Source organism: Trichechus manatus, unplaced genomic scaffold, assembly GCF_000243295.1.
Source record: "Trichechus manatus latirostris isolate Lorelei unplaced genomic scaffold, TriManLat1.0 scaffold00007, whole genome shotgun sequence".
In the NCBI taxonomy this organism is placed as follows: domain Eukaryota; kingdom Metazoa; phylum Chordata; class Mammalia; order Sirenia; family Trichechidae; genus Trichechus; species Trichechus manatus.
In genome coordinates, this window is record NW_004443943.1 from 13,079,475 (window position 1) to 13,092,802 (window position 13,328).

At 35.2% G+C, this 13,328-nt stretch overlaps 1 protein-coding gene across 2 annotated transcripts in view; it reads right to left on the reverse strand.

The window, feature by feature from the left end:
• LOC111822172 (cGMP-dependent protein kinase 1-like) overlaps nucleotides 1–13,328 on the reverse strand; it is a 464,706-nt gene that overhangs the window by 369,250 nt on the left and 82,128 nt on the right. For both annotated transcript variants that reach the window (XM_023739559.1, XM_023739551.1), the window contains exon 2: nucleotides 5,141–5,307. In XM_023739559.1, coding sequence (XP_023595327.1) covers nucleotides 5,141–5,307 — 167 coding nt within the window. The remainder of the gene's footprint in view (nucleotides 1–5,140; nucleotides 5,308–13,328) is intronic.

Genomic DNA, 13,328 nt, shown 5'->3' on the forward strand with positions numbered 1-13,328 from the left:
ACTCATCATTAATGTTCAGTTTTACACAAATCCCTCTTTGAATGTCAGCTTTCACTATATCATCTAATTATATAACAACAGTAGAAATGTCTCAAGGGGAAATAGAACTTGCAGTATGAAGCTGTATAAGTTCATTATCAATGGCGGCTAGTCCAATTCACATCCATGTTGAATGAATGTGTAAAACATCAGCATAACAGGCAGACTTGATATCAAATCACTGGAAAAAGCAGCAGATGATCAGAAGACAAGGGTGAGATCTCAATGAAATAACAACAGAAATGTGGGGCAAGTCATTGAGAGTTGACGTGAATCACCACAGACCCTACTTAGAGTTATTATGCAAAAACTCCCACTGAAAGATTTGTGTGACGCAGTTCAACCATGTATACAATACTAAATGGACACACCAGCCCAGAATGAAGGGGACAGGAAAGCTGGACAAAAGGAAATGGGGAACCCAAGGTCGAGAAGGGGAGAGTGTTGACACATCGTGGTGCTGGTAACCAATGTCACAAAACTTTAGGTGTATTAATTGTTTAATGAGAAACTAATTGGCTCTGTAAACTTTCACATAAAGCACAATAAAAATAAATAAACAAAAAGATATGTGTGAGAAGTTGAAATAATTGTTCCTCCTTTAAAAAAAAATCTGTGTGGAAAAAATAAAAATCAATGCTATTGATTGTGAACAGGAAAACAGTGCCTTCAAGGTACATGGCAGAGTTTAATCCTAAGCAATAAGGTCACAGAGGTAGACCAAGAATTGAGCAAAATCACAGCCATTCTTTCAATAAGAAAAAAAAAAGAATAGGAGAAGAATGGATGCTAGATGATCTACAGAGAGGTCAGTAAGTAGTTCAATGTTCCAAGGATGCAGAGAGGCCTAACAGGTATTTATAGAAAACATCCTGGATTGTTTTCTCTTTTACCTATTTCTATTCACATTTTATTTTATTTTTTCTTCTTGCAAACAGTCATGCCATTTTTGTATTCTATAGTGTAATGCTGTGTTATCTTTTATGGGATTCCAAAGCTGTGATCTACATAATAAATACGTAACTACAGTACATCTAATCTGTACTTTGAAAAGGCAGTATGGTACAGTCCTTAGGTTTGCAAACTCTGGAGCCATAGTTTCAAGATTTGCCTCTTAACATACTGTGTGATCCTGGCCTAGTTATTTAACCTCTCCATGTAACAGTTTTCCCATCTATTAACATGTAGATAATATTATACCGACCTTTTAAGACTGTGGTAAGAATTTAAAATTTACTACATATAAAGTGATTAAACATTACCTGGCATTTAAGTACTTAATAAAAATTATTATCATTAATAAGCACCTCATGAAAGAAACATAGATTATTTCTTTAAAAAGTTTAAAATAATCAACCATCAAAGGATACTAAACAGACGGCTTGACTGTTTATTTAAATAAAATGTAATCTATCTGCTTCTATAATAAAATATCACAGAATATGTGCAAAATATGTACACCTATGTAAATCAATTTCTTTAGCAGATATACATTACACATTCAATGTCAATCTATTAGACCAGAATCCCAAAGAATAAAAAAATCACCAATTCTAAGCCACTAAATCAGAATCTCTTTTATTTTGGATGGAGAGAAATTGAAGGTTATGATAAAAAGGGGGCAAGAGCACAAGAATGTTAACAAATGTTAAATCATAATTAAGGCCAAGGTCTCCTTGTTTAAGAAAATAAATTGTTTCCAAGTATTCTTTAAGAGTAATTTATGTATTTGAGAACACAATTACAATGTAAACAGAGCTTAAGCAAGCTAATCTACTTACACCACTATGTCAAGAAGCTAATTTCAAACCGCTCTTATCAAAACTTGAAACTGAAGCTTTACTAGCCAGCAATTGTATCTGAAAGTAACATAACTCATTTTGCTTAAAAATATGTAATATACACTTACATTACTCCCAGCTGATTTCTCCCCAGTGATCCTAATTAGTGAAATCTTACAATATGACCATTCTCTTTTGTTAAAACAAAGAGAAACTTTGGCATTTAGGTATGCAGTAATACTTGGGACACTGCCCAGGCTAAAAATGAAATGACTTAAGGCACATGCTGAACAAGCTTTTACGAAGAACGCTTCATTTACCTGAAGAGAGACAGAAAAATTGGACTGATTCTCCTTGTGAACTCCCCGGGTGTTTTGCTGAATGTGTTGATAGTAAGCAAGTTTGTGAAAGATATTTTATAGCTTATTCTTCCATTGTTGCCCTGGTAGTCTCTTTGTAAATATTAATGTTTGCAGATGAAAAAGAATTCGTCTCTATCAACATTTCCATCTAAATTTTCAGAAGATTAAATTTGTTGATAAAAAACTAATTAAACAATGAAACATTTCCTCAATTAAAACTAATAAAAATTTAAATGACAGGGTGTTTTTATTTTCAATTATTTTGACATAAGGATATTAGCACAAGATCTACCAAAGTTACATTAAGCTGCTTAGTATAACAGCTTAAGGATTTTGGCATCATTTTATAAGACTGCGGTCATTTTACTTAGCTTAACTGAAGGCAATCAACAGCATCATTGAAAAATCTGTGACTCTGAATATTGATATACTATTTAGAACCTTCTTTTAAAAAATATAATTAAGATACTGGCTATTCAGTCAATCTGGCAGAAAGAGAAAATAAATAAAATTCATTCAAATTAGCAGTGACGGGGAAAACATTAACACAATGATCTCTACCGAGGGAAGCAATATAGCCCTATAGTTAAGAGTCGAGCTCTGAATCCAGATTGCCTGGGTTCAAATCCTGACTCTAGTATAAACGAGTTGGGAGATCTGGGCAAATTACTCAACCTCACTGGCCTCAGATTCCTCATCTATAAAATGGGCATAATAAACCCTACTTTACAGAATTGTTTTCAGGATTGAATAAATTTTATACATGGAAAGTGTTCAGGAAAGCATGATCTATTTGTTGAGCATTGTTCTAAACACTCAATAAATATTAACTATTATGTACAAGCTTCTTCTAACATAGCTAATAAACTTGTAGTTATCAAAAGTCCTAGAAAACAGGCACAACATGGATAAACAGAACTTACCTATTTAGAAAAAAATTACAAGGTTGTGTAGAAATCTGTTTTGTAAGATATATTTAAGATGAAGGAAAACAGAACCCACAGGTTTTCAAAACTGTGGTTTCTCAAACTGAATAATGTAATGAGCATTTGGAAATAGCTAAAGTAAAAGTGTATCTTCCTTTATACACTAGCTATGATATTAAAAAGATGCTTGCCAGTAAAACATCTAAAAAAGGAAACCATATGAAGCCATTGATATAATCTCTAAGTGCTTTAAACTTGATTTCTAATTATTAGTAGTTCTTAACATTTGGCCTCTATACTTTATGCTCAGTACTTGGCCTCTATATATTTTTTCCATTTTCTCATCCTTACTGCTCACTACCCACATAAACTCCTGCCCTATAATTTCATCTCCTTTCCTTGCAATTCTCTGCCAAGTGTATCTTGTTTTATGTTTCTGTTTATTGTGTTTTGTTTTTTACCGGAAGAAAATCTAGCTGGATATTTATACCCCTTGGGCCTGGAGAATAACTTTCTAAGGTTGATACAAACAGTGAAAACCATAAAAGAAAAAATTGATAGAAATTAATACTTAAAAAGCAAGTTCCTATGTACTTCAAAAAAAGACTACAGAGAAAAATTAAACTGAATGACACATATAAGAATATTTCGTATATACCGTCAAGTACTTAAAAGAAATAACAATATTATTTTATAATGCTTTATAGTTTACACTACACATTCATACAACTATCTCATTTTAACTTCAACATAAAAGTGTAAGGATGACAGAAAGCAGGGTTTTTCAACCTCAGCACTAAGGACATTTTAAGCCAGATAATTCTTTGTTGTGGGCAAATGCTCAACTGAGCAGTAACTCTGGCCTTTACTCACTGGATGTCAGTAGCATTCCCTCCTCCCCAGTTTTGACAACCAAAAATGTCTTCAAAATCAAAACCAAACCCACTGCCATCTAGTCGATTCCGACCCTACAGGACAGAGTAGAACTGCCCCACAGGATTTCCGAGGAGACCCTGGTGGATACACACTGCTGACCTTCTGGTTAGCAGCCAAACTCTTAACGACTACGCCAAACTGCCCAACATTCCCTGGGGGCCAAAATCATCACCAGTTGAGAACCACTGGCAGAAAGAAATAGTATCTTATTTTGCGCAAACTGTGTAGGTGACACTCAGAGAAGTCGAGTGACTTGCCCAAAACACCCTTTACTTTAATGACATAAACTCGGCAGTTAAAAGACTTTGCCATGAATACCTTGGGCAAATCACTAATTACCACATAAACCAAACGTGATTGTTGTATGCCAACTATCTTGTATTGCAGACATCTCTAAACTCCCTTTCTTTCAGGCTTCTTTCTTCCCACAAAGGGAAAACATGTTATTATAATTCCTGGCTAGAAATAAACATTCTGAAAATTTACCTAGGCATAAAACATATTTACCCAGGACAAGCCTCAGTTTCTTCAAAGCAGTTTCTATTTTCGTCTCAGTAAGGTTTATGAAACAAGCTATCACTCTCATTAATCAGGCAGCTAATATGCCCTTCAACACTTATGATCTGCCTCTATCATACCCATAACGAACAGTGAAAACATTTTCTTTTTACAGAAGCATCATAGCAGGAAAGCTAGTCTTATATTGAAAGTTAAGGGTAGAGCTGAAGACACTTTGATTACCTGACCAAAAATACTTCTAATGGTCTTCAACTTCCCTTGGAGCTTTATGAGCTTGCTCAATGATCTGATAGCATGCAGCTTTATTCTGCTTAATTAACAGCATTTTTTCTTGCACATTATTGTCCTTTCCCCATGTGTGAAAAAATACTGGATTCTGATATTAATATTCTCAACATGAACACTTCATACAATTAGTCAACCACCGTATCTAAGCAGTACTTCACCTTTCAAACTGTTTCTCAACAAAAGAAGGAACAATGGAATTGTCCCGCATAATACTTTGCCATCTGTGTGCAGGCTGATAAGATGAAATGGGAAAATTTGAATGTCAGAGGATCAGGGTTACAAACCATACCTTCCATGACATACACCAGTGACCCCACATCTCCTTCTTTGATGATGCAACTGTCTTTGCCATACTCCACCGGGTACATACAATCCACAATCTCCTGGATCTGGGACAGTTCCAAGTTCTTCATGAAATCATTGTCAAGGATGGCTTCCTTTATGAGATCCTTTGACCTATAGCAAGAGAGGGAAGATTTACTGGCAGGTCTGACAAGGTTTTCAATAGTCTGTGAGGTTTATCAGAGCCGTACAATGCTCTGGCATACTACAAATGCATTTTCTTGCTAGGAATCCAATAATTTTCTGAAAGACCTAAGAACAAAGTAATTCCATGGCAGCTGAAAAAGGAACTCAGACATTTTCCTTTAAGTATCATTTAACGAATATATGAGCAACGAACTTAAAATAAAATCATACAACTCCATTTTTTAGAATGTTTTTTAACCACAAAGGCTGTAGGAAAGCCAGCAGATAAACATTTTAAATTGAAATGTATAATTTAGTTAAAGAATAAATATGAACAAGATACAAAAATCTTTTATAGAACAAGCACTTTTACTATGTTTATATCTTATAGAACATCAGACATGTACTATGTACAATTAAAGTAAAACATAATTCTTTACTTAATTCTTGTGTGTCTCTTCCACTAGAATTTATGCTCCATGAGGACCGGGATCATTTTTAATTTGTTCTCTACTGTATGCCCAGTGTTTATCATCACAATGCTAGTCATAATATGAGCGCTCAAGAAGTATTTTTTACAAAAATAATTGTAAGAATTGGATTCTTAATTTGCTGTTTGAAATAACTGGCAGAAATGTGATAGTTCTTTATCCACACCTTATGCTTCTTTAGAGAATGCTCAGTACCTCAAGTAGCTTGAAGTAAGGTACCCAAACAGATAAAACTCTATAAAACAATATGTTTTAAATGCAACATGATTTAGAGATGGGATTCAAATACAAACTGTCAATGGGAAACATATTTACAAATACTGTTATTGGGACTCAGTGGTTAACGGGGAAGTTTTCCAAAAGACATAAAAGATGGTGAGAATTGATTCTCTGGGACAAGAAGTTCCAAACAACTTTCTAAGAGTATAAAAATCAAAGTGGAAAAAACACCAAAATATATACTGTCAGGACAAGCACAGTGGGAGTACAGACGTAGAGGTGAAACTGGATATGGATTAAGCAAAGATCTTAGGAACATTGGATGGAAATAAAACATTTGGAGTTTCATATTAACAGTCTTAATTAAAAAACATTTTTTTTTTTTTTTTGACTACAAACTGGCCTATGTCCACAGATGCTTAGCAAGTGGCTTTTAGAGAAATGGCCTGCAGTATTGCATATGACCAAACCTCCACCCACATATCTGGACAACTTCTCAACTAGACTTCAATCTAACTGGACTAGCCATCACACATTATGTTTTTTAATTATTTGTTTTTAAGTAATAACTAAAACGAACAAACAAAATCTGTTGCTGCCGAGTCAATTCCGACTCATAGCAACCCTATAAGACAGAACAGAACTGCCCCATAGGGTTTTCAAGGAGGATGGAATAGAACTGCTGACCTTTTGGTTAGCAGCTGAGCTCTTAACCACTCCGCCACCAGGGCTCCGTAAGTAATAAAGAAGTTCATGTAAAAATGAAAGCAACTGAAAATTCATGAATATGAAAAATACTTCTATAATGGATTGTTATGCTACAATACAATTATGCTTTTGAAGAGTGATAATGGCATGTATGAAATTCTTATGTCACTGTTAAGTGAAAAAAACAGAATACAGAATTGTTTTTACAATGAAAAGTACATCTGTGATGAAATGGAAAGAAAATAGGCTTTGAAGTTAGATATATCTTCAATCCCAATCCTAGGGTCCAAATCCTAACCCTGTCACCTAAAAAACCTTGAGCAGGTTGTCTAACTTTTCTGAATTTCTATTTGATCAATTGTAAAGTGATATCTTAAAAATACCAACTTAACGGGATTATATGTGAAGGCTGGAGACAATATGTTACTTTCAGTAAATGGTAGATGGTAAAGGTGGGAGTAGTATCAGTTGCAGTAGTAGTACTGGGACGGGTAGTAACTGAGTATACAGTTATGACTTAAAACATTATCAAAGGGAAATAAAATTTTGGCATCAGTTGCCTTGGGGTGACAAAATTAGATTTTTCTTTCTGACTTTCCTGTAGTTACAAAATTTTCTAGAATAAGCATGCTTTTTTATAGTGAACAATCTTTAATTTTACAAGTACATTATTAATGTAACTGTGCTATGAGGAAAAATAAAATGTCTATATAATTGATTGCTCACTAAATCCATGACTGGTTGACTATTATTGGTATATTCAATACTACTCTTTTCAATAGCTTCTCTTCCATATAGCTTGTTTTAAAATATTAATAGCAAGAATTTTTAATGAATAAAGAGATGGTGATTGAGAAGCAACAGTCAAGAACTTTAGAATTGGCTGTATTTAAAAAATTCTTCTTGTGAGACTAACTGGAGCTTGACAGGGCTCTTTAGCTGTATGTTTGTGTGTATGTGTTATGTGGTGGGAGGAAGTCGGGTAACTACTGCTTTCCAAAATTTTAACTCTCCTGAGGCAAGGAGTTGCTTCTCTTGAGTTTTCAACCAAAGATGATAAAACTGTCCCCATCCATGATTTTCATAAGATTGCCTTTGTTAATTATCTTCACCATCCCTGACATGAAGAACACCAATAGCACCTTCACACTGACTCCTATGTCTGTTGTTCTAGGATTATTTTTCCAAATACCAGGGCTTATTTGAACTTCAGGAAATTAATTTTAGTCAAATTGCTTTAAATTCTCTCTTCATTAAATATTATTTTTTTTTCCTTAGGTCAGAGAATGAGGCCATACAATGGATTCATAGTTTCTAACATAATAAAGGAGGGATGTTGTCAACCTCAGAATCTCGACTTGTTTAGCTACAGATGATATCTTGTCCTTCATGACATATTTGTAGTGTTCCATTAAAGATATAAATCCTAGAAATGCATCAAGATTGGAAATAAAGCCCTCTTCCAAGAAAATTATTAGCTCAGTCCAAAGACGACTGAAGATAACCACTTTGTCTTGCTCATAAACAGTACTATTAGCCTGTTTTATAAGATGAAACAATGAGGTCTAACATAATCCCTTAGAATTACCCAAATTTTCTAAGTGCTTATCAAAGAGTGCCTCAGGGGGGCTGCACAGTGTTCTTGCTTGTCAAATTTAATTTGAGTTCGAGGACATTTAATCCCTGGTCTCTGCAGAAACAAACTAGAGGCTTCTGTATACTCCCTTGTATCACTTTAAAACAAACTGATTGGTATAGGGCCTATGTCATAACATTTATCTCCTTCATACAGGTATTTATGACATGTCATAAACAATCTGTGCCTCTGCCCTCACAGCAACATGGAAATCTTGCACCATCTGTATAGTACAAGGAAAAGATGTTCTTGTCAGTGAGTAATAACTTAAAACCTTACCTCATCATGTAATTTTCCATTAAGTCCTTTCCCATTGAAGGCTATGAACCTTAGGTCAACTCTCATTAGTCTCCACTTGCTCCAACATTATATAACCAGTCAGGGCCTTCAGAGAACACTTCTTCGAATCTTTTTCTTTTTTTCTCTGAAGAAATGGTCTAAGACATTCACTGCATCCTTTCATCATATTTATTCAATCTGTATGCTGAGAAAATAATCTGAGTAGCTGGACTATATGAAGAAGAACACAGTATAAGGATTGGAGAAAGACTAATTAACAACCTGTGATATACAGATGACACAACCTTGCTTGCTGAAAGTGAAGAGGACTTGAAGCGCTTAATGATAAAGATAAAAAAAACTATAGCCTTCAGTAAGAATTACACCTCAACATAAAGAAAACAAAAAGGTTCACAACCGGACCAATAAACTACATCATGATAAACAGAGAAAATACTGAAGTTCTCAAGGATTTCATCTTACTTGGATCCACAATCAACACCCAGGTAAGAAGCAGTCAAATCAAATGACGCATTGCATTGGGCAAATCTGCTGCAAAAGACTGCTCTGAAGTGTTGAAAAGCAAAGATGTCACTTTGAGGACTAAGATGCATGTGACCCAAGCCATGGTATTTTCAACTGTCTCATGTGCATGCAAACGCTGGACAATGAAAAAGGAAGACCAAAGAAGAATGGATGCCTTTGAATTACAGTGTTGACAAAGAATACTGAATATAACATGGACTGCCAGAAGAACAAACAAGTCTGTCTTGGAAGAAGTACAGCCAGAATGCTCCTTAGAAAGGAGGATGGCAAGCCTACATCTCATACTTTGGACATGATATCAAGAGGAACCAGTGTCTGGAGAAGGACATTATGCTTGGTAAAGCAGAAGGTCAGCAAAAAAGAGAAGGACCCTCACCCAGATGGATTGACACGGTGCCTGCAACAATGAGCTCAAACATAGCAATGATTGTGAGGGTGGTGCAGGACCGGGCAGTATTTCGTTCTGTTGTACATAGAGTCGTTATGAGTTGGAACCTACTCAAGGCCACCAGACGACAATAATTAATATTAATTTTTTTAAATATAAGATCCTCATTAGTTTTCTCAACTCCCCAAAAAAGCATGTTCTATATTGTGGTTCCCATAGTAGGCTAACAAAATCTAAATAGCAACAGTGTTACTTCAAGGAATGAGGAAGGCTGGTTCAAACTGGGTGTTCAGGAAGGTCTCTCTGAGCTGAGGGCTGCATGACAATAGGATTCAACCACACAGAGATCATGGAGAAAGCGTTCTACGTAGAGGAAAGAGTAAGCATAAAGGTCCAGAGATTGAAATGAGTTTGCTCTGTTCAAGGATCAGAAAGAAGGCCTGTGTGGCTGGAGCAAGAAGGAAAGGGATAGAATGAAATCACAGAGAGAGGGGCCTGGTCTTGGACACAGGGAGACAGAGGCCTTAACGGCTGTGCTAAAAAGATTTATTTTATTCTAAAGGCAATAGGAAGCTAGTGAAGGAATATAAGAAGAGATATGATTTACTGATAATACATCAGGCGTAAAGAATAAATAATATAAAACTGACTCTAAGATGTTACTGAATTAATGGAGGTTTTCTAACATGTTTTTCATCAATTAATGGATATTAAAGCATAACTATTATTGTCATGTTATTAAGGAACTCTTGTAAATGAAACTCTTGGGAACCAGTGTCTTATAAATTTTTCATTTATTTGGACTTCAAATTACTGACTCTCAGGCAACGCCTACATTAGGAGAGAATTAGACCTTATCTCCAATTTCAAAAGCTATCACCAGAGGCCTAAAAGTCTATCCACTCTCCACTCACACCTTTATTTTAGATTAGTTTCCCACTTAATCACATGTCAGGCAATAGTAAATATGCCAGAAATGTGAGAATTAATATCTGATCCCTTGGTCTTACAAAGACTTCCAGGAACTTCAAAAAAAAAAGGATCAAAGCTATTAAGATATTACTAAAAATGGACATTAGCTGAAGCAACTTAAAAAATGTACTACAGAAATGTCTATAATCAACTTTTTGACTAAATAAATAAATAAGGTTTAAAAACCTTCACTAAATCACTTTTACTCTTAATGGCATTGGGGCTCACATATCAGGAGGAGCAATGAGGGCAGTTTTAAGGTCACTTTGGTCTACGCCACAGTCTGTGCAACTCGGAACTCAGAAGTTCAAATTCTCATTGATAGTTCATAGCTCTTTCACTCAGATACAGTCGTTGCAGGGCCTCTTAATGGTTTCTAATCCCAGGAGTCACTGCAGCAGGATAACGCCATCTTTCTGCTGTGAAACATTTGATTAATCACCTATAAGTAAGAAAGGCTCTCAGAGTAGTTCTCTTGTTGCCACAACTGTTAAGATGCTGCCCAAACAGTGGATCCCATTTCTTTCCAAACAAATTTCCTGAATGCCCTGTACAGGTATAAGCTGTTTGAGAGCTAAGAAATATCAATCAGCCCACGTTTTTCAGAGATAAATTTTAATCCCATATAACTTGTGGCCAATATTCTTCAATTTTCAGACTGAATTTTCACATCAACCAACTCTGTTATAGCTATCACCAATCTTACAGCAAAACAATCATGAGGAAATCAAACCTGTTTGTAGCATTCACAATTTACACTCAGTATTTCATATAAAACATGGGAATCACTGGGCCAAAATATAAGATAGCAACATAGTTCTTAGGTGACCAGTTGTCTTAAAGTTGACACACAAAATGACCTTAATTCTTTGTTTATTACATACATTGCAAAAATTTCCCAGGTGCCATTTATCGTCTAACTTTTTACCTGTAATATTGAAACAGATGAGTATCTAAATGAAATTTAGATATCTTAACTCTAAAGGAAACCAATGATTAGGGCAAAGGGAAGATGTTTAGCACATAAAATATTTGTTTGCCTAAATGTCACTCAGATCATCATTTACTCATTCTCCTCTTTACTAATACTCTTATTATTATTTCTAGGAACAATACTAAGTAGCTCTATTTCTGAAGTTCAAATACCTAAACTTCAATAAAGAGTAATGTTTAGGGGAAAAAAAAAAACATTTTTCATATATTTATATGCACAATTGCAATTCAATACTTCAAAGCAATTTTTTTACCTTTCAAAACGTATAAACAATTGGTATCTCCTAGAACTCATTTGTTTCCAGAAAGGTCAACATGATAACAATGTGAACAGACATTAGGAACCTTCCTTACCACCCTGGACAACCCTGACTATAAGGCACAGATTGGGTGCCATGACATCGTTGTCTAGTCCCTTGAAACCCAGTAGCTTGCACCATAATCATGTGTTATGCACTGTCATTTCAATTACTGCAATGGCTTGATTTTAAGATTGATCATCAAATGTATCATTTCAGAGGAATTCTATTGTTCAGATGTTTCTCAGATTTAATCTCTGGATAAATTACCTTACACTTTAAATTTATTTGAATTAAATGGCAGGAAAATAACATGTTTCTCTACCAGCCTCCTCTCCATCTTCCCCTAAATGTATATACTTCCTCTTGGCTCAAAATGGTGACTTGGATAATTCATTATTTCCGCTCTGGTGATGCTTCCAGAAAATTACAGCCAGACTTAGCTACGTTAGTGACCTATGCGTCTCAAATGGCAGATCATCTACTCTGATGAATTTGGTTAAGTTTCTTCTCCAAACAGCCTATTTTGCATTAGTAGGCTTTAATACATCAGACACTGAGTCTGCCTGAAGGGAGATGGTATACGTATTGAGAAATTTTTAAGATGACTAAAATATTTAAAAAAAAAAAATCATGTTTCTAGTTGTAAAAGCTCTGTGGTTTCCACGCTTCTTAACCAAAAATTAACCCTAAAATAACAACAACATGAGTCATCATCATAGCAGTAGTACTAAAAAAAAAAAACACTGTTGCCATCAAGTCGATTCCAACTCATAGCAACTCACTACTACTAATATTTATTAAGTGGTTACTCTGTGTTCAGCAATGTACAAAGAAAGCATTACCTCACTTAAGTCTCACAATGACTCCCTAACTTTGCCAAGGTGGAATTGAGGCTCAGGGCAGTTATATAACAGCCCAGTGTTGCCCAGCTAGTGACAGGAAGAGCCAAGATTTAAGGATAAATTCATTTGACTTCTAAGCCCACACTCTCCTACACTGTTTGACTTCTAAGCCCACAATACTAAATTGTATTGACAATCTGAATAATTATCCCCATTATAAAATTCAAAAGCAAATGTTCTTCTCACCTAGCTCTAATTCTGCAACAGTAAGAATGTTATATTTGGATAATATGACCTTTTATCGGCAGAGAGTAATTCATGCTTTCAAAATAATTCCACATCTAACATTTCATTTTATTCTTTCTTGCCACAAACCTGTGCAGTAGGTAGAACAGATGTTACTATTATCCCTATTTGACAGATAAGAAAACAAGGGCACAAAGAGGTTAGGTGCCTGCCAAGTTCAGGTCAGAGACTGAAGCAGAACTCAGGTCTACTGACTACCAGCCTGAAATGAAAATACTTTTCACACCTTCCTTTATTACACAAACACGGATATTCATTCATTCATTCATTCTCTCTCCTCTCTCTCTGTTTCTCACTATCACTCTCACTCTTGCTATCACTCTCACA